General features: G+C 51.0%; 3 protein-coding genes across 5 annotated transcripts in view; 2 read left to right on the forward strand and 1 right to left on the reverse strand.

Annotated features, from left to right (window-relative positions):
- LOC134491916 (zinc finger protein 91-like) overlaps window positions 1–21,523 on the reverse strand; it is a 485,354-nt gene that overhangs the window by 344,858 nt on the left and 118,973 nt on the right. The gene's annotated exons all lie outside the window — the stretch shown is intronic.
- Window positions 8,009–12,499, forward strand: LOC134492345 (zinc finger protein 253-like). The gene is made up of 6 exons (XM_063296519.1): window positions 8,009–8,624; window positions 8,862–8,976; window positions 9,104–9,171; window positions 10,139–10,268; window positions 10,352–10,415; window positions 10,985–12,499. The coding sequence occupies exons 1-6, from the start codon at window positions 8,133–8,135 to the stop codon at window positions 12,495–12,497; spliced, it is 2,382 nt and encodes a 793-aa protein (XP_063152589.1). The 5' UTR covers window positions 8,009–8,132; the 3' UTR covers window positions 12,498–12,499.
- Window positions 21,184–21,523, forward strand: part of LOC134492347 (zinc finger protein 91-like) — a 54,198-nt gene continuing 53,858 nt past the window's right edge. The window contains exon 1 of the mRNA XM_063296522.1: window positions 21,184–21,430. The gene's annotated coding sequence lies outside the window, so the exon portion shown is untranslated. The remainder of the gene's footprint in view (window positions 21,431–21,523) is intronic.

Raw genomic sequence — 21,523 nt, forward strand, 5'->3', positions numbered from 1 at the left:
AGGGGTCGGTTTTGAGGGCGGCGGCGAGGTCCGTGCGCATTCCCCCTGGTAGTTGCGGTTGGCTTCTTTCCGTCGCCGGTTGTCCCGCCGTCGGCTGCGCCGTAGCGTCGAGTTGCCTCCGTGCGCCGCTTCGGGTGGTCACGGCCATTCCCAGTTGCGAGGCGGATAGGACCGTCCCAATGGTGTCTGGGGCGGGCTCTTCGTCTTGGGGCAGCCGGGAGAGGGCGTCGGCCAGGAAGTTCTTCTTGCCCGGCATGAACTTCAGCTGGAAATCAAAGCGGCTGAAGAATTGGGCCCATCGGACCTGTTTTGGGCTAAGGCGTCTAGGCGTTCGTAGGGCCTCGAGGTTCCGGTGGTCCGTCCAGACCTCGAATGGTTGGGTGGCTCCCTCGAGTAGGTGACGCCATGTCTCTAGTGCCGATTTCACCGCGAAGGCTTCTTTCTCCCAGACGTGCCATCGCCTCTCTGTCTCGGAGAACTTCCTTGACAGGTAGGCGCATGGTTTCAGGAGCCCCGTGGAGTCTTTTTGTAGCAGGATGGCTCCCAGGGAGAAGTCTGAGGCGTCGGCTTGGACCACGAACGGCCGTTCTGGGTCCGGGTGTGCGAGGATTGGCTCCGTCGTGAACAGCGCTTTCAGCTTGTCGAATGCGGTCTGGCACGCGGGAGTCCAATTCAGCACTGTGCCTGGGTTCTTGGCGCGTCGGGTGTCCCCCACCCCTTTGGTTTTGAGGAGGTCCGTTAAGGGGAGGGCTATCTCAGCGAACCCCCGGGCGAAGGACCTGTAGAAATTCGCGAATCCCAGGAAGCTCTGTAGTTGCCGTCTGTTGCGGGGCCGCTCCCAGTTTAGCACCGCTTCGACTTTTGCGGGGTCCATTTCGATGCCGTCCCCGGAGATTCGATACCCCAAATAGTCTAGGCGCTCTTTGTGAAACTCGCACTTTGTAGGCTTTGCGTAGAGCTGCGCCCTTCTGAGCTTGTCGAGGGCTTGCCTGACTAAGGTTACGTGTTCCTCGTGTGTTTTTGTGTAAATGAGGACGTCGTCGATGTAGACCAGGACCCCTTTAAACAGATGTTCATGCAGTACCTCATTGATGAGCTGCATGAACACCCCAGGGGCCCCCGCGAGTCCGAAGGGCAGTACCTTGTACTGGAAGGCGCCTAGGGGGCAGTTAAACGCCGTCTTCCATTCGTCCCCCTCCCTGATTCGGATGCGATAGTACGCTTCGCGAAGGTCCAATTTGGAAAAGACTTTGCCCGTGGAGAGGTGGGCGAGCATGTCCTTTACCAGGGGTAAGGGGTATTTGTTGGACAGGGAAGCCGCGTTTAGGCCCCGGTAGTCGGTGCAGAGCCGTAGGGTCCCGCCTTTCTTCTCCCGGAATAAGACGGGGGCTCCGACCGGTGAGCATGCTGGCTCTATGAATCCCCTGTCTAGGTTTTTATCGATGAACTCCCGGAGGGTTGCCATCTCCTTCGGGGTCATCGAATAGATCTTTGGTCTAGGTAGGGGGACGTCGGGCAGTAGGTCGATCCGGCAATCCGTCTTGCGGTGGGGGGGTAGTTGGTCTGCCTCTGCCTCTCCGAAGACCTCGGAGAAGTCGGCGTATTGTTCTGGTAGGTCTGCTGTGGTAGCGGCGTTGTCTTGTGTGGTCGCCTCCGCTCGTCCTACCGTGGGGTTGCTTTTGCCAGCTGGTGCTGGTGCTCGATACTCGCCGTCGCCGAATGTGAAGGTGCGGGTCGCCCAGTTGATCCGCGGGTTGTTTTTCGCGAGCCATGGCATCCCCAGGACTGCAATGGGCCGTCCGATGGGCGTGACTACGAACGATGTGCGCTCGGTGTGAGTGCCCATTTGCAGGGTGACCGGCTCGGTTTGTAGCGTGGCTGGTTTCCCTCCCGCTGTAGAGCCGTCCAGCTGGTGGAATGCCAGCGGCGTGGGGAGGGGGAAGCAGCGGAGGTCGAGTTTGGCAACTAGGTCGGGGTGGATGAGGTTTTTTGAGCACCCCGAGTCCACTAGTGCCGCGGCCGTGGTGGCTCCGTTGCCGGCAGAGAGTTGGATTGCTGCCAATATTACGGAGCTTTTGTCGTTTCGTTGAGGTGGTCCGCGTTGCTGTCCCACCGCCTGCCTTGCCACGCGTCTCAGAGCAGGCGGGGAGCATTTCCCGCCGGCTGGTCGGGGTCGGTATTGTCCTCTTCCCCCCAGGACGCGTCCCAGCCCTCTTCCGGTGTCGCTGTGGCCACGGTCATTCGGCGGTGAGGGGGCGGCCCCGGGTTGGGTGGTTTGGGGCTAATTTTCGGGGCGGGCTTGGGCGCGCTGGTCGGCGGTCGGTTGGCGAAGCAATCCGCCGTCTTGTGCCCTAATTTGCCACACCTCCCGCAGGGCTCCCGGTTGAACCTCTTTTTTGGGTATATGGGGCCGGCCATCCCCCCGTGTGGTGCGGGTACCTTTTTCCCGACCTAGTTTGTGTCTTCCGTGGTTGTCATAAGGAAGGTGCGGTGCGCGTGTTCGGCTCTCCCCGCGAGGTGGATCCACCCGTGTAACGTTTCTGGGTCGTCGCGGTAGAGGGCCCATTGGAGAACGTCGCGGTTGAGCCCCCTTTTGAAGATTTCCAGCAGGGTGGTCTCAGACCAGTCGCAGACCTTTCCCGCGAGGGCTTTGAACTCCAGGGCGTAGTCAGGGACCGTGCGTGTGCCCTGTTTAAGTCTCTGGAGTGCGCTTTTCGCCCGTACTTTAGCTAGGGGGTCTTCGAAGTAGTTTTTCATCTCTTTGATGAAAGCAGGGAAGGTGGCGAGGGCGGGGGAGCTGGACTCGTACAGTTGGACGTACCAGTCCGCCGCCCTGTCTTGGAGTTTGATCGCCACGGCGGCGATCTTGTCGGCCTCGGAGTCATAGGAGTGTCCGTGCCTCCCCATGAACTCCCTAGCGTTGGTGATGAAAAACGAGAGTTTTGAGGGGGTCCCATCGAAGAAGATGGGGAAGTCCTTTGGGGCCCGGGCGTTTTGTGCGGCCCCGCCTCTCGCTTCCTGGGGTGTGGTGTCGGCCGCCTGTGCCGTCTGCTGGCTCTCCGCTGGCCCGTGTGGGTTCGGTGCTTCGCTCGGGGTGTGGGCTTGTGCGGGGACGTCGTTGGGTGGCGTGGGGGGCATAAGCGCCTGGAGCATGGTCCGGAGTTCCGTCAGCTGAGCCCGCATGGCCGCGAGTTCAGCTCGTGCCTCCTCGTCCACAGCCCGCGCCGCCGCTGGGGCCGGTTCCGTTGGCGCGTCCTCGGGGGTGGGTTGCCGGTGGGGTTCATCGTCCCTCCGCCGCGGGTCCGCTTCCTCCTCCGTCTGATGGGTGTCTCCGTCGTCCTCCTCCGTGTTGAGCACCGTGGGGCTGTCGCTCCACGCCCGTTGCTGGGGTGCGATGTGGGGCGCGGGGTCCTCCGCTGGTTTCGGAAGTCGTGCTGCTCCCTCCCGCGGTCGGGTTGCCTCCGTCGCCATCTCCCCTTGGGGTTGGAGCTGAGGCTCGGGTCGGGTGGGGTGGGCGTCCATGGCTCCGGGAGTCCGCGGTGCCTCTGGCCTCGGTCGGTCCTCCTCTGTCTCTTGCCGCGCGGCTCGCCCTCCTTGCCCGCGCCGTTCCGGCCTCATCTTGCTGGTCTTCTCGCCGTCTACTCCTCCCTCGGCTCGTTGTCGTCCGGTGGGGCTCGGCGAGGCTGAGTTTATGACTCTCAGCTTTATGTCATGCGCTGCCTACCTCTGAATAACATTCAGACGCTGGTTTGCAAAGCAGGTTCTGGTTTATTTCAGGTTAGGTACAACGTTGGTAGAAAAAAGCTGAGAGTGACAGGAGCGCGCCGGTGCGGGGTTTAAATACCCCGCGCCGGTCAGCGCCCCCTCGCTCACGGTCACGTCACCCCCCTTTGTCCCATGCGTTGCCCTGCCATTGGTTGAGGGTTTCCAGGATCGCCCATCCTCAGGTTTCCATTCTTCTGCTGATTGCTTTCAGCTGGGCGATCCCCGTTGTATTGTCGCTGATGGCTTGGGTGGCTCCGTGATTAGTTTAGCTATTGTCTGTTAGCCGTTAGTCGTTGTGGGTTGATGGCTACTTAACTTGTGCCCCTTCACTTATTTCCTTGTCATTGTCATGAGTGCCATTGCGCTGATGACTTTAGCTCAACGGCACTCATGACACAGGGGCTCCTGCAGCCTGTGGCAAGCCCGTCCCGTCCATGGGATGAGATTTCTATGGATTTTATTGTGGATCTTCCTCCTAGTCAGAAAAAGACTGTCATTTGGGTTGTAAAAGATTTTTTTTCCAAACAAGCCCACTTCATTCCCTGTGCATCCATCCCGTCTGCCCAGCAGTTGGCGCGCCTATTTCTAGTCCACATCTACTGTCTCCACGGTAGCCCCTCCCGTTTGGTGACCGACCACAGTACACAATTTACTTCCCAATTTTGGAAATCATGTTTAAAGTTGATTGGCACCAAACAGGCACTGTCCACGTCTTCGCATCCCCAAACTGACGGATCCATGGAGATTTTAAACTCCACCCTTGAACAATTCCTTACAGCATACATTAACTACCATCAGGACAATTGGGTGGACTTGCTGCCTTTTGCTGAAGTAGCTTACAACAATGCTGTCCATCAGAGTACTGGACAAACCCCTTTTCATGTTATTTCTGGTCATGACTTTGTACCCATCCCTGAACTGCCACAACCCCCTGGCCAGGCTTGCTCTACCTCTGACTGGGCTGTTAAACTTGCTGATTCCTGGCCAGTGATTCAACAAGCTTTGGCTGATGCCCAGGCTGCTTACAAGGTACAAGCCGATAAGCATCGTTCTTTGCAGCACAATTTCAAAGTTGGGGATCAAGTCTATCTGTCTACCAAATTCATCAGATCCACACAGCCATCTAAGAAACTTGCTCCCATGTTTATTGGTCCTTTCCCTATTGTTGCTCTTATCAATCCAGTTACTGTTTGGCTAGATCTACCTCACAATTTGAAATGTTTGCACCTTGTTTTCCATTGCAGCTTGCTGAAGCCTGTCCACCACTCTTCCCGCTGGCATCCTCAGCCCCCTCCTCCTCCCCCTATCATGATCGATGGCCAGCAGCACTTTGGAGTCAAAGAGGTCGTTGATTCCCGCAAGCTTCGTGGCACCCTCCAGTATCTGATTCGCTGGAAGCACTTCCCCCACCCCGAATGGTTGCCTGCTCGCCACGTTAACGCTCCTGATCTAGTTTGCCGTTTCCACTCCACCTACCCTTTGAAGCCTGCTGCTTGATTTTTTTTGGGGGGGGCAGCATGTCATGTTCACTGTTTCAGTGTGCATTGTACATCGTAACATTTCACATACCATGGTGCTGACACGCGTTTCTGTTTGGAAGGGAGCTGCTGTGAAACCTTGTACCAAGCTCTTTATCTATCCATGTTCATTAGAATGGAATGTGTTTGGGTTATCTTCTCTGTTCAAGGTCTTTTTCCTGCAGACCATCAGAAGCTGTTAGGAACACCTGGGAATGTGAACTTGAGAAGATTCTATGGGGGGAGGGATTTCATTTGCACCTAGGGTTTTTAGTTTGATTTTGGTGTGCTTTCATCATTCTCAGCTTTCTTTGTACCTGCATACTATTCTTTAATAAATCAGATATCCTTGCATTCCTGCTCATGAGTCTGAGAGTGTTTTATAATAGGCAATCATTACACTCCCTAGCCGGAAATGAGTCATAAAATGAGGATTATCCAGAGCCAGATATGGTGACAGCAGAAACGATCAAACGTGAAATGACAAAAGAGATATTTCAAAATCACTGGTGAACAAAAACACATAAAGAAAACCACTCTAAGGATGTGGAGAAGTCATCCTCTTTCCAGTGCATGGATGTCCCTGAATTCCTGAGTTCCCAACACAAGAGGATCACACAGGAAATAGACCTGGGAACTATCTACTATAAACTCTAGAGGTGACGGACTCGCCCCTGGGGGAGCTGGGGGTGTTGACGACCGACAGGAAGTTCTGGCGTGGGCTGGTCCATGAAGTCACGAAGAGTCGGAAGCGACTAAACAAATAAACAAATGTTTTGTCCTTCTCTGTGGTTTCATCTCTCTCCCAGTTCTCTTTAGCCTGCATCTCCAAAGGCAGAGGAGTCGCTTCAGATGGATTTCCGCCTCCTTCTTCCTGCAGCCTGTCTTGTATTGAGAGCTGAGTTGTTACGATTAGGCAATGAGAGACCGTGAGCAGGGCCTCCCAGCAAGTCTAGCAGAAACCCCAAATGGTGGACCATTCATTGGGACATCTCTGTCCAAAGTCAAAGATGGAGTCTCCCTGGAATCGTTAAGGTCTACAAACCTAAAACTACTCCACCTTGCAGAGATTCACTCAGTTTGTTCCTCCCCATCCAGACTCTGACAGCCTCTAGGTCAGCACTTCCACCACACCACCTGTTTGGCCCGGGGATGTGAAAATAACTGGGTATCATCAGCAGATGGAGGATACCAGACTCTAGGCCAGCAGATGACCTCCCCCAGCAGCTCCATGTAGACCTTAAAAAGGAGCGGTAAGTGGAGAGATCCTTGGAGCACGCACAGAATAGATGTCTCTGGACAGATCTCCCTTCCACCATCACCACCTCAGGAAGGAGGAGAACCACTGCAAAATGGTCCATTCCCACAGAGATGTTGCAGAAGAAGGCCAGGGTCTGTGGTACTGAAAGCCCCTGAGAGATCAAGGAGGGTTGCACACTCCACCAATCCTGCTCTCCCCATGAGTCCTCCATAAGTGCAACCAATGCAATTTCAATGCTGTATCCCGGCCAGAAACTGATTGCCAAGGAGCCAAATCCACTTGCTTCCTCTAAGGCTCTCTGCATTTACCCTTTCAAGCAAGCCAGGTCAGGAATCGGACTCCGCAAATCCTACTGGAGCTCTGCGATAATATTGCGGGGTATAAAAACAGAATCTTGAAAGCCTGTCAGTTTCCCGCTCAACTCTTTAATGCGAGACAGAATCAAGGCAGGATCCTTTTGAGTCTCTGGAGTAAGGAGGAGGAGGAATTCCATTTCCTGTCTGTGCCTTCGCTCCCTCTGCTCCCTCTATGCAGGGATGGGACTTTCTTCAGAACCTTTCTTAAAAGGGGAAGGTTGGAGACATTCTAAAGTTGGCAAAAAAAGTTGGATTGAGAAAGCTTCTCGATGAGGGGGGACAAGAGAGCCTCCTTCCTCCCGCCCCCTCCCGAAAACGCCCCTTTTCTCCCCTTTGCACGAGCACCTGCACTGCACACAGAACCCACCAGGGGGCTCCTCTAGACAGGGAAGGGGGCGCCCTGCGCTTCAGCACTGGGCCACTGGAGGGCGAACGCCAGAGGCGGCCTTGCAGGGGAGGGAGGGGAGGGGGTGACGCACCGGGCCGTGCCCCTCTAGGACGCCCCACTCCCTCCCTTTAACCCTTTGGGCTCAGCCGGCGGGGTCCCCGGCCGTCCAGCGCGGCTCGGGAGGGCGAGTGAGCGGGCGAGGGTGGCGCCTCCCGCCCCGGTCTGTCGGGCTCTGTGGCGGGGCGGCCGGTCCGGGCTCCGGGCGGGTTGTGCGAACGCGCCTGCGTGCAGCGGCGTGACTTCGAAGGCTCGCGAGAGGCGGGCCCTGAAGAAGGGGAACGGGACGGCCTAAGCGGGGTCCTTTCGCCGGCACGTCGCGTGACGGGAACGGGGCTTTCCTTGTGTTGGGGGCTTGGCATGTTGTGTGAACCCTGCTTGTAGGTGAATGTCGATCTAGGTTTTTAGAAAGGAAGCCCCTCCTTGTGAGAAAAAAGTAACAGAAAATGCTCCGAAATGCATTTCTTGGGTGTTCCACACCCTTGAAGGAAGTCGATCCCATGATTTGCAACAGACACACACACACACCCACTCACAGAGGACTTTCTGCTCAATGCCACAGCAACCCTCTACCAGCTCAGGAAAATCCTTCCTTCCTTCCATGGGGACGAGTGTTGTTCAATGGTTAAATCCACCACTTTCTAAATCTTGGAATTTGTTTTCTTTTCCATCTCAGATACAGAAACCGGAAGCCATTTGTACGTCCTCACGTACAGACAAAATTAGCTCTTGGGCAAAGGGGGCTGAATGGCCTGCTGGGGTCATTCCTGCGGCTACAGGAAGGTCCTATGAACGAAAAGGCCTTTGGAGACCCACAAGATTCCTCGGACCGATTCGGAGTTGTGTTACAGGGCAGAGAAAGAATGGAGGGACGACCTTTAGCAGGTGAGGGAACTGGAAAAGGCCCTTCTGCTGCTCAGCCTGGGAGCTGTGGGGAGATCCAGACAAGAACTGGGCAGAAGACCCTGGAGGAGGAAACCATCCGTTCAGAAGCTCAGCCCTGGAACTGCAGGAGGGTGCAATACCAGGAGGCCGAGGGTCCCCGCGGTCTTTGCAGCCGGCTCCACTCCTTGTGTAGTCGATGGTTGAGAGCAGAAAAGCACACCAAAGCGCAGATGCTGGACCTGGTTGTTCTGGAGCAGTTCCTGGCCCTGCTGCCCCTGCAGGTGGAGCGCTGGGTGCGGGAGTGCGGAGCAGAGACCAGCTGCCAGGCGGTGGCCCTGGCCGAGGGCTTCCTCCTGAGCCAGGCAGAGGAGCAGAAGGAGCAGGTCGGGTTGCAGGTGAGAGACCCTCATCTTGGGAGCCCAGAAGGGGGTTGAAAGGAAAAAACAATGTGTTTGAATCCTTAACCCCTCCCTACCAGAGGCTCCTGGCATTCATACTATGTGGAGATGTTTCCCTAATTCTTGTAGGACATTGTTCTCCATTCCAGAGGATAGTTTTGGGATAGCCTCGGTCCACTTGACGATGTGCGATGTCCGTTAATTCTTCTTCTTTTCTCCTGCCTACTATTCAAGCCCTTTGCTGTGGAGATCAGAGATCCTGCGGGAAGGAGGAATCCATCCAATCCCCCTCTGGAGCAGTTTTTCAGGAGGGTCTCTTGGGAAGATCCAAGTCAGGACACCTCAGGAGGTAATCGAAGGTCCTCCCATTCCCCAGAGAGATCCCAGCTGTCTCATCTCCTCTGTGTCTTCTCTCCTATAGAATACCTCCTCCTAATTTATCAAGTATGCACTTTAAAATTCTGTCTCCCTCACAGGGAAGAGTAGCACGAAGTTGTCTCCTTCTTATGGTGGAGCTGAAGCAGTGGTTGAACCTGCAACTCAAGTAAGAGGAGGACATTTATTATTGTATAATAAATTTGTATTCTTCCTTCTTGACTTCCCTTCAGGAAGTCAAGCTGGTTTATATAGCACTTTCTCCTCCCATTTTCCCCTCTTGTCTGGGATGGGTTATTTTCGTGTTCTTGAGCAACGTACAGTGGGGAATAGAAGATTCAAGTCACTCTCAGTCAGCTTAGCCTCCTCTGAAATTTGTGTTTGGGTTAGAATGGTTTACAATTTCTACTCTTAACTCTGTTTGTGCTAGTTACTCTCCCTTGTTTTCAATAACTAATTTTTTACAAAATCCTTCAAGAGACCCATACTTTTTGTAATTATTTGACTTGGAATTGTGCAAGGCTGCTCTGAAACAACTAAGTACTCACACTGGCACATTTACCCTTTTTAAAAGCCTTGTTTACAATCAGTGAACAGAAAAAAAGCACATCAGATTAAAAGATAAGGCAGACAATTAAAATTCAATGAATGTGCCAGATGGAAAAGTCTCTAAGTAAAAATTGCTCTGAAAAAGGATGTAATCGAGGCACTTTTGGATGACAAAAATGTCCTTCCCAGGAAACTTTCTCCGCTCTGTTGTCTCTCATTCAGCCAATGGCTTGCACTACTACCAGCTTCCTTGCAATCTGAGGAGGAGCAGAAAGTGGGTTGATTCTCTTCAGACACTGAGAGTCTCTTGATGATGGATGGATGGATAGATAGCTATATGATAGACCAGGGTTGCTTTCACTGAATGGCACTGACAGTCCTGCAGAATCAATCAAGTTGATAAAACCTGCCTGAAATATTTCTTCGCTCAAACGCTTTTGGCTGTCCATTTTCTCACCTAAATCTTGGAATCCAACCAAGCATCGCCATTTAAGTTAGTGCATATCTTTGCTCTGGGAATGTGTGAACAGTAGGAAAGATCTTGCATATCCTCCTGGGCCTGTTCTGTTCTTTCTTTCCTTGTTCAGGAGGGTCCTGTGTCCTTCGAGGAGGTGGCTGTGTGTTTCTCCGAGGAGGAGTGGTCTCAGCTGGAGCCACACCAAAAAGCCCTGCATCGGGAAGTCATGCTGGAAAATTATAGGAACGTGGCCTCTCCCGGTAAGGGTTTGCTACTTTCCAATCAGAAAGTTCGGAAAGACGTTTTGTAGTTAGCTATTCCTTTTTAAAAAATCTCGAACCAGATGTCATCTCCTGTGAGGGAGAAGGAAAAGGTCCAGCCTTCTCCTGCTCCGAGGAAGGAAAGAGGTCAGTGGCTCTCTGCATAGATGCATCCAATGCCATTTCTCGTCTGGTGAATTTTTCTATTTCCATTTAAAAATATGAGTGACAACCTAAGTCCTTGGCTTGAGGAGATGCTCAACTCCATCATGCTGATTTCAGCTTTTTGGGCCCAGATGTTTAGACAGATGCCCAGATGCCCAAATGTCTGTCCTAGGAAGGATTGTCATTTCTTCAGGCTCTTGGGTGAATGACTTTTCTTCCTTTTCATTTCTGTCCTGAGCCTTGGGATTAAGGCAAGAGAAAAATGAATAGCAAATGGAAGGTAGTTTGGGTAGGATGAAAAAGACGAGTTTCAGAATGGATTTAGTTCTCAAAGGGCTTTGGTGGAATTCCCCCCCTCCAATAAATGTTAGGTTTTCTCCTGATACCTCTTTGGATGTTTCCCCCAATTGTTCCGTAACTCAGAGCTGACTCTGGAGAGATTTGAATACATAAGGATAATTCCGAACGAAAAGGATGCTTTAAATGTTTTCAACCTTTATGGCTCATTAATATAGAAATAATCATTTTTATACCATGCCAGTGTAAACAAGCAAATGTGCAATATATTGGACTTTGGCAAAATTTCAGAAGGAAATTCATATGACTTCTTACAGTTTGCTCTTTTCCCTAACCTTGCTATCGTTTTTATTTCTCTTTTCCTTTCAAGGAAATCATTGGTGGGAGGAGAAAGATTCCGGGGAACCACTCCAAATGATTAGGCCTGGAAACAGAATGGAGAAACCTGCAATTCAAATGGGACTAGAAAAGCATGAGAGAAACCAGTCAAAGAATTGGGATCAGGAAAGCTCCTCTTCCCTTGATGCTCAGATGCAAGACTTTCTTGCCCAACAAGGAAAAATTAAGAAAAAATATATTGGGAAAAGTGTAAAAATTTTCAAGGACAAATTAGATGTAAATGGGCACTATCCAACCCACACCAAAAGAGAAGATGATATATGCAGGGAGAATGGAAAACCCTATAATTGCAGTTTCATTCTTCCCCATGAAAATGGGTCCCTTACATTCCATAAAAGGTTCCACGCAGAAGAAAACCCATATAAATGCATGGAGTGTGGAAAGAGCTTCAGAAGAAGCAGCCAACTTACTTCCCATAAAAAGGTCCACACAGGAGAGAAGCCACATAAATGTGTGGAATGTGGAAAGAGCTTTAGAATGAGTAGCTCTCTTACTTCCCATAAAAGGATCCACACAGGGGAGAAGCCATATAAATGCTTGGACTGTGGAAAGATCTTCTGTGAAAATGGGTCTCTTACTGTCCATAAAAGGATCCACACAGGAGAGAAGCCATATAAATGCATGGAGTGTGGAAAGAGCTTTATTCAGAGCATTCAACTTACTTCCCATAACTGGATACACACAGGAGAGAAGCCATATAAATGCCTGGAGTGTGGGAAGAGCTTCTGCGAAAATGGATCTCTTACTGTCCATAAAAGGATTCACACAGGAGAGAAGCCATATAAATGCACCGAGTGTGGAAAAGGCTTCAGCCAACACAGTAATCTTAGCTTTCATAAAAGAATCCACACAGGGGAGAAGCCATATAAATGCATGGACTGTGGAAAGGGCTTCAGCCAACACAGTAATCTTACTTTTCATAAAAGAATCCACACAGGGGAGAAGCCATATAAATGCATGGACTGTGGAAAGACCTTTATTCGGAGCAGCCAACTTACTTCCCATAAAAGGATCCACACAGGGGAGAAGCCATATCAATGTGTGGTGTGTGGAAAGAGCTTCAGTCATAGTGGTTCCCTTACTTTCCATAAAAGAATCCACACAGGGGAGAAACCATATAAATGCATGGAGTGTGGAAAGAGCTTCAGAACAAGCAGTTCCCTTACTCCCCATAAAAGGATCCACACAGGGGAGAAGCCATATGAATGTGTGGAGTGTGGAAAGAGCTTTTCTAATAACAGCGACCTTATTTCCCATAAACGGACCCACACAGGGGAGAAGCCGTATAAATGTGTAAACTGTGAAAAGACTTTTATTCAGATCAGTTATCTTACTTCCCATAAAAGGATCTGTTACCTGGAGTTTTAGCCTTCATTGTTAGCATTTTAAAAAGGTGATGTTAGCATTTTAGCATGGCAGTCCAGGCCTCTTTTTCTAACTTTAGGAAACCATGTTTTTCCTCTGAACCAAGGGCATTTCCTTTGATAGGAAAAAACTAGCCTTTTCCAGAACTAAACAACAGGGAGCTTATTCTGGAGTCCTTGAATACACTTGCAAGTGTTAAGAAAGTAGCAAACTTGACTGGAAAGGGAGTGTGGTAACCCATAAATTTGCCACTTGGGGCTCCCCACTTCCTCAAAAATCAACTAGACTGCAGTCAATGGAATCACAGGGGCAGCTGGACCGTTCCCTCTCAGAATCGTGCAACAACCTTATTTAGACACTGAAAGTGCTCTAAAACGGGGGAAGCATGGTAGGATGTTTGTCTGGAAAATCAAAGCCAGTTACTGACACACTAAGATGTCTTTTCAGAAGTTACAACCCCACATACAAAGATCACAGAAGGACTTTTGGGACGCATGCTGATGGGAGAAGGGAAGGCAAGGCTTTGGAGAGCAGAGGAAGAATGGAATAAGTGGCAGAATGGACAGACTTGGAGAGAGAGACAGGAAGCCAGGGAAAAAGATTGAAAAACACACACACCCTCCAGATGGGAAGGTTTCAGGCTTGCAAGCAGGACCTTGCTGAATCTCCACAGAGATTCCGGTCCCGGCTTCTTGAAGCCGCCCGTCAATTCATGAGCCTGGAAGCTGAGAGGGAAGCTGATTGGCCCATGCTAATCTCCACTTTTGATCAGCAGTCCCCAAAACTTATCCGATCCTATTTTGAAGAATTGTGCCGGGGGTGGAGTTCTGAAAAACCTGAAAAGATTCTAGACATTGCTGTCTTTGTGTGGGGAAAGAAGGTGAAAGAAGAAAGAAAAAGGCAGAGGCAGACCACAAAGTGATGGCACTATTGGCAAATGAGGTTGTGCAAGGCAGGGGGAGTGCGCACAGCCTGTCCTGGAGAAATATCGGAGGAAGCTACCCAAGATGCAGAAGGGAAGGCTACCAGCCTTCTCTTAGCACAGCCTGCTACGGGTGTGGAAAACTCAGGCACTTTAAAAGAACACCCATGGAATAATTTCTCTGACCCGGACCGCACCCAGTGCTCAAAACAGCAACCTGTGTCCAAGGAGCTTTATCAACCTTGGCAGCAAGGCATCCATCGAACACAGCCACAACGCAACTCAAGGTTTCAAGGATGGCTGAGCCCCAGGGACGAAGGAAACCAACAACAGAAGGAGGAGTACAACATTCAAATACTGAACATTCTTTACTAATTTTCGGGACAGAGGCTGCATTGGTCACGCTTATGGATGATCTCTGGCGGGAGCGGGATGGGGGGAGTGCATCCATCCTTGCTCTCCTTGACCTCTCAGTGACTTTAAATACCATCGACCATGGTAGCCTTTTGGGACAGCTCAGGGAGTTGTGGGTGGTAGTTTTGTGCTGGTTCACCTCCTTCCTCCAGGGCCGGTCCCGATCGGTGGTGATAGGGGATGAGAGATATGACCCTTGAGCCCTCTTGTGTGGGGTGCCGCAGGGTTCAGTCCTCTCTCCTCTCCTATTTAACATCTACATGAAACCACTGGGTGAGATCGTTCATCACCATGGGATGAGGTATCGTCAGTATGCTGATGATACTCAATTGTATATCTCCATCCCGGGTGAGGTAAGTGATGCTGTGACTGCCCTCTCGTGGTGTCTGGGGGCTGTGGGGGTCTGGATGGGGAACAACGGGCTTCAGCTGAACCCTGGTCAGATGGAGTGGCTGTGGGCTGATGACTCCTCTACATCCAGGAAGTTGTCATCTTTAGTTCTGGATGGCATTGCACTGTTTCATTCAGACCCGGTGTGGAACTTGGGGGTCCTCCTGGACTCGTGACTCCAGGTGGCAGTCGTGGCCAGAAGGGCCTTCGCACAACTTCGTGTTGCGCACCAGCTACGCCCTTTCCTGGAGCAAGAGGCCCTCTGAACAGTCACTCATACTCTGGTCATCTCCCATATAGACTATTGCAATGCGCTGTACATGGGGCTACCCTTGAGTATCCAGAAGCTTCAGCTGGTCCCGAATGTGGCCGCGCAGGAAGTTATAGATGCCCCAAGATCGGCACATGTGACACCACTCCTGCACGAGCTGCACTGGGTGCCAGTCTGCTTCCGGGTCCAATTCAAGGTGTTGGTTATCACCTTTAAAGCCCTACATGGCATGGGGCCAGGCTACCTGAGGGCCTGTCTCATCCCCGTCACATTGTCCCGTCCCACTCGGTCATGCAGAGAGGGCATGCAACGGACCCCATCAGCGAGGGAATTTCATCTAGCGGGGTCCAGGAGGCGGGCCTTCTCTGCAGTGGCCTGAGATATTCCCGCCCTTTGGAATATCTTGCCCCCAGAGGTGAGGCAGGCACCTTCGCTCCAGACTTCAGGAAGAATTTAAAACCTGGTTCTGCCACCTTGCTTGGGATGGGAAGGGCAACAGCTCTTCCTGGGGGTGGTTGGCGCCATAGTGCCCTCCCCATTGAATGAGAGCTTTTCCCCACAAGGATCTTATATTTATCTATTTATAACGATAGTCTGTATTGTGGTGTACGTTTTATGGTTTTAATTTGTTTATTGTTCTAAACAACTTAATTTGTTGTAAACCGCCAAGAGTCCCCCTTTGGGGGAGATGGACGGTGACAGAAATTTGAAAAATAACTAACTAAATAACTAACTTTGGTGAACTTTTCTTGAACTATTTTAGATACCAAAAAACCTATTGTAGAAAGTTGGGTTGAAGGAAAACTGTTTTGATTTCTTGTGGCTACCGGGACATTTTTGTCGCTCCTAAACAAACGTAAAGAGGTATGGCTCAGTTCCGAGCCAACCCGAGCAGTGGGACCGTGCGGGGAGCCGTCTGTTTTATTTTATACAAGAATAAAACTATTCTTGGATTACGATAAGGAAAGGACACACTGTATATCTTGTGATGTGATGCTGGTAGCTGGTTCCTGATCAGACCAATGAGTGTACTATGTAGAAATGGAATACATATATCTTGTAGGAAAACGCAAAGTAATGGGTAAAGTACCCATTGGTGTTTTTACGGTAGATAAAGAGATTTCTTCTTAACCATAAATAAGGAAATTTGCCATAATTTTGAGATAAGAGGACATCGGAACAGGATGTGAAAAACAGATGCCCATGACAGGAGGAGTAGGGCATGAAAAGGGCAGATGTTCATGCTGATAGAGCAAAGGTTATTGTAATGGGCTGACATAGGCTGATTTGCTAAAAATTTGGCTGAAATACCTATAAAAGGATGGAGAAAATTAATCCCTGGCGCGGCCGCCCACTCAGAGAAATTTGACATCTTTAGGTTAATAAACATATTTTGACTCTCCACCTATCATCTGGTTATTTCGATTAAATCCCCCTCCCCGTGTGGGGGAGATGGGTGGTGATAAAAATCTGATTGATCGATTGATTGATTCCCTTGGGGAGGAACGAAGAAGAGGAAGGAGTTTCATCCTTCTGACACCACGAAAGGTTGAATTGGAAGGAAAGTTGTTTTCACACAAATACCTGATTTATTAAAGAACAGTATGCAGGATCACAGAGAAAGCTGAGAATGATGAAAGCGCGCCAAATGCAAACTAAAAACCCTCGGTGCAAGTGAAATCCCTCCCCGCGTAGAATCTTCCCAAGCTCACAATCCCAGGTGCTCCTAATGGCTTCTGATGGTCTGCGGGAAAAGTCCTTGAGCAGAGAGAATAACCCAAACACATTCCATTGTCCTGATTCCACATACAGAGCTTGGCAGAAGGTCTCACAGCAGCTCCCTCCCAAACAGAAACGCGCATCAGCGCCATGGCATGGGAAACAGTACGATGTATGAACGACATTGAATCGGTGAACATGATACACCCTGACTCTCAATGCCTGTTTGCTTTCACATGGGAGGGTCAGCAGTGAGTTTGGACTCGATGGTCTCAGGGGTTCCGTGACTCACCACCTATCTTTTCACAATGTTTGCAGAAAGATCTTTCAGCCTTTTTCCTTGAGCAGAAGTCAGCCCTCGTCCTTTATGTTGGTGACATCCTGATGGCGAATGCAGCTCGTGGAGCCTTAGAAACGGATGGAAAACAATTATTATTGTATCTGCATTAGCGAGGCCATAAAATTGACCCTGGAAGGATCCAGGGGATCCCTGGATGTGGTGAGCTAACAAAAGGCTTACACTCAACGACTGCGAAGAACTCCCCAGATCCTCTTCTGTGGTCTCCAGAGGCACCCCAACAGTTTGACTTACTGAAAAACGCAGTCTTCACCTCTCTGCGCCCAGCATGTTACACAAAACGGTTTCACTTGTTGGTAGATGAAAAGAAGGGAGTGGCAAGTGCCGTCCTAATGCAAATGAGTGGACCAACGCCCTGCCCAATAGCCTTTTATTCCATCCAAATAGATCAGGCGGCCCAGGAAACACCAGCATGCACACGTGTTCTGGTAGCAGTATCAAAATTGTGGCAAAAGCCACAAGCTTGACCCTAGGCCACCACACCATTGTCTGCGCCCCTTGTGAGCTCGCTGCCCTGCTGCAGCAGGAGAACACTCAGGTATTCCCTGCCCATCGAATGCAGCTGTTAGAAGCAACACTAATGGGGGATTCTGCCCTGGAATTCAGGAGGTGCGGCCCTTGAGCCCCGCAAGCTTGCTCCCAGAATGCATGGGTGAAGAGCATAACGGCAGAAGCAGTACAAAGAGTGACGGGAGTAAGGGAGGGACTTTTTGATGAGCCCTTGCAAAGCCCAGTGTCCTTTTCATGGGCAGGAGGTCCTTTTGCCAAGAAGGGACCAGATAAGCGCGCAATGTGGTGATGCAGAAACAGCAGTCATCAAAGTGCAGCCTCTGCCCAGGAGATAGGGAGCGCAGGCCATGGGATGGGTCGCACTCACTGGTTTGCCCTGGGATCGGAGACAATTGCCACAGGGTGGCACAGGTTTGTGGTATTTACCAGCAAAACATGCCCTCTCCCAGAAAGCCCCAGCTGCCACTAGGGGGGTGACCAATTCCCACAGCCCCCACCTTTAATAAAGGTGATATTAGCATGGCATCCGTGCCTCCTTTTGAAGTTCAGGAAACCATGTTTTTCCTTTAGCCCAAACCATTTCCTCTGATGTGCCAAAACTAGCCTGTTCAGAAACTAAGCAACAGGGCTGTATTCTGGAGTCCCTGAGTATTGCAAGTGTTAAAGAAACAAGCCTGGGGGGGAAAGGAGAAGATGCAACCTATTTTAAGGGTGTCTGTCTTTCCTCACATCGAATCAGTGTCTTTTATTGTTGCTTTCTGACGCATCACGTATATCGAATGTATGTATTATTTGTTTCTGTACCCTATATAAAGACTTAATAAAATGCTTTTCACTTTGCCTGGAGTACTTGTGGTTCGTGTTGTTCTGGGGGGGTCTGGAGCCACTTTGCAAAGTTAGTGTCTCCCCCCCACATTTAGAGACTGGGTTCTTTCGGGCACCTGAGTTTCACGGGCAACACAATGACCTGATTTAGTACACTGATGATACCCAATTGTACATCTCCACCCCTGGCGAATTAAGCGATGCTGTGGACATCTTATTCTGGTGCCTGGAGTCTGTGAGGACCTGGATGGGGAACAACAGGCTTCAGCTGAACCCTGGCAAGACGGAGTGGCTCTGGATTTGGGGGCCTGCCGGTTCTAGGACTATGCCATCTTTGATGCTGGATGGGGTTGCAGTGCCGCAAACAGACCCCATGTGCAATCTGGGGGTCCTCCTCCTCTTCCAACTCCTGCTCAACGAGCAGGTGACAGTAGTGGCTAGGAGGGCCTTTGCAAACTTCATATTGTGTGCCAGCTGTGCCTGTTCTTCCTAGATCCAGGGGCTCACTGTCACTCATGCCCTGGTCACCTGGTCGGACTACTGTAATGTGCTCTACATGGGGCTCCCCTTAAAGAGTATCCAGAAGCTTCAGCTGGTGCAAAATGCAGCAGTGCAGGCAGTTATGTGTGTTTTAGAACAATACCTGTTCCATCTCTGCTCAACAGGAATGCCACTCTGTTTCCAGGTCCAATTCAAGGTGCTTCCACAATGTAGAACTGAGCCCTGAGTCAACCAGTCTGAATGCAGAAGAAGAGAACCTTCTTTTGGTCAAAGGCCCCTCATGAGGTGAGAGAATCGTCACACACACGTCAATGTGGAGTGTGTGGAAAGTGCTTCAGGATGAAGAATTCCTCTCTGACCAAAGGAGCCAGAATGAGGAGAAGCCCCCGAAATGCATGTGGAAAAGGCTTTTTTCAAGAATTGGGGCCCTATTTTGTCTTTCTACGGTGTGACGAGGGCTAAGAAAAAGTCTAAATTTTATTTATTTATTTATTTATTCAATTTATATAGCCACCCATCTCAAGCCAGTGACTCTGGGCAGCTAACAATAATAAAAACAAACAATAAAAACAATAAAAACAGTAACGAAAAATGAAATATAAATATAAATACAGTCGAGAGATCTTAAAAGCCATTGGTGTTAGCTCAACCTTGAAACAGGGCCCTTCACACACTCGGGGCCCCAGGCCTGAGCAGAGAGCCAGGTCTTCAAGGCCTTCTGAAAAGCCAAAAGGGTCGGGGCCATCCTAATCCTAAATTTGATTTAAATAAATTACACGTCAGTGGTGTGGTGACTTTCCAGGCATGTGTTAAATTCTCTTTCTCTTTACTTGCATTAAAAATACTAACACATGAACATTTTTGCAAGGTTTTGGGTGGGGGGCACACTTCAGGGGTTCAGAGGCTCATGCTGGCTTGCAGCTGTTTGTTCAAATACTGCCCATAGATGGTTCTGGGTCAAAGTGGAGAAAAGGCACCAATTTCAGTTTTGTGTCCATTATTGTCAACTTTTTCATTAGAGAAGTGGAACTCAGCCTGGCAGCGTGAGGGTTCTTTGCTTTCCAAGGACTGGACACACCACAGCAGATCTGTACACAGTGCTTTATTGTGGCACACACCATCCCCAACCACAGACCATAGCTCTGGGTTAACGCCACCCTTCTGGGACTTGCAAGTTGATGTTGCCACGTAAATGCATCTTTAATACCCAGCCCAGACAAAAGTCTCAAAGGCTGTAAAGTGGCAGACAGCCTTTGCCTCCTTCCAAAAGTCCTTGCACTGGTTGGGATGAGGGGCTGCCTCAGGTGGCTGCTCCTCTTCGGGTTGCTGCCAAGCTCCAGGCCGAGCTCCACTCTCTGCTCTTAAGCAGGCTTGCTTTTGAGCACTCCAGCTGAGCTGCCGGGCCAAGCTCCAGGCAGGAATCCACCAGGCTATTACTTCCCGTAGCTTGTGGTCCTGGCAGTTGACTGATAGCCCTCTTGCCCGCCTGTAACAGTTGTCAATCTCCAAGTGGGGCTTCCCTGTCTGCTTGCCGTTTTCTTACCTCCTTTTCTCCTACACACTCACCCGCTCTCTCTCTTAGCCTTTGCTTCTGTAGGCCAAGGGCCTGGGTGGGGTGAGGCTGCCTCCGGACGTCGACAGGTCCTTGAAAACGCCAGGGTGTGGCTCAGCGGGCGAGGCAGCTGGAACACTGGCATGGATGCTTGTGAGTAAAGTGTGAGTGGGGGAATGCATGGGTGGATGCATGAGCCCATCTCTCAGGTTTGAGGAAAAGCATCAGCTGTGCTAAGCCTGGGGGAAGTGGGGCAGGAAGCGTTTCTGCCTGGCTGCAGCAGCTCTTCCCAAGCACAGACAGCCATCCCAGCTTCACTTCCTCACAGACAGATGTAGAAAATTAGACAGCAAACAGAAGGAACCTTGATGGGTAAAGAAATGAGCTGAAAAGAATGGGCTTTCCGCAAGAGTGAGAGGTTAACTCCCTTCTTTATCATTTCCTTTTTAACCATGTGCAGTAGCATGCTGTATCCCGGCTGGAAACTGATTGCCAAGGAGCCAAATCCTCTTGCTTCCTCTACGGCTCTCTGCATTTACCCTTTCAAGGGATCCAGGTCAGGAATCAGGCACCACAAAGCCAATTGGAGCTCTGCGATATTGTTGTGGGGTCTAATAACAGAATCTTGAAAGCCTGTCAGAGTTTCCCGCTCACCTCTTTTATGGGAAGCCAAAGCAGGATTTTTTGAGTCTCTGGAGTAGGAAGAAGGCGGAATTCCACTTCCTGTCTGTGCCTTCGCTCCCTCTGTTCCCTCTACGCAGGGATGAGACTTTCTTCAGAACCTTTCTTAAAAGTGGAAGGTTGGAGACATTCTAAAGTTGGCAAAAGCACTTGGACTAAGAAAGCTTCTCGATCAGGGGGGACAAGAGAGCCTCCTTCCTCCCGCCCCCTCCCGAAAACGCCCCCTTTCTCCCCTTTGCACGAGCACCTGCACTGCACACAGAACCCACCAGGGGGCTCCTCTGCAAAGGGAAGGGGGCGCCCCGCGCTTCAGCACTGGGCCACTGGAGGGCGAACGCCAGAGGCGGCCTTGCAGGGGAGGGAGGGAAGGAAGTGACCGCACCAGGCCTTGCCACTCTAGGACGCTCTACTCTCTCCCTTTAACCCTTTGGGCTCCGCGGGCAGCGGAAAGGCTGCGGGGAAGCCCTGCCGGAAGCGATCTGGCTGCGGCCACGGGCGAGGGGGGGGCTTCCCGGGCGGGGCGGGGCGAGTCCCCGTCCGGTTCCGCCTTCCGTGTCCGGGGAGCGGGGGAGCCCGGATCCCATGCGCCCCTGCCGCCCCTCTCCGGGCACGTAGCAGCAAGCAGGAAAGGCTTTCCACGGAGGGCGACGCCGGAGACTCCGCGCCTGCGCTCCCGCCGCGTGCTGGACGAGGCTGAAACAGGGTCGGGTCCTCGGCAGTTCAGCGCGGCTTAGGAGGGCGAGTGAACCGGGGCACCGTCTCAGGCTACGTTCTTTTAGGCCCTGCGATTCAGGTGAACTCGGCCCCTGCGGCTGGTTGACCTGTCTGGGCTTGGGCATGTTGTGTGACCCTCCCTGCGTGCAACAGCGTGACTTGGCTCTTAAAA

This window comes from Candoia aspera, chromosome 2 (assembly GCF_035149785.1).
Source record: "Candoia aspera isolate rCanAsp1 chromosome 2, rCanAsp1.hap2, whole genome shotgun sequence".
NCBI lineage: Eukaryota > Metazoa > Chordata > Lepidosauria > Squamata > Boidae > Candoia > Candoia aspera.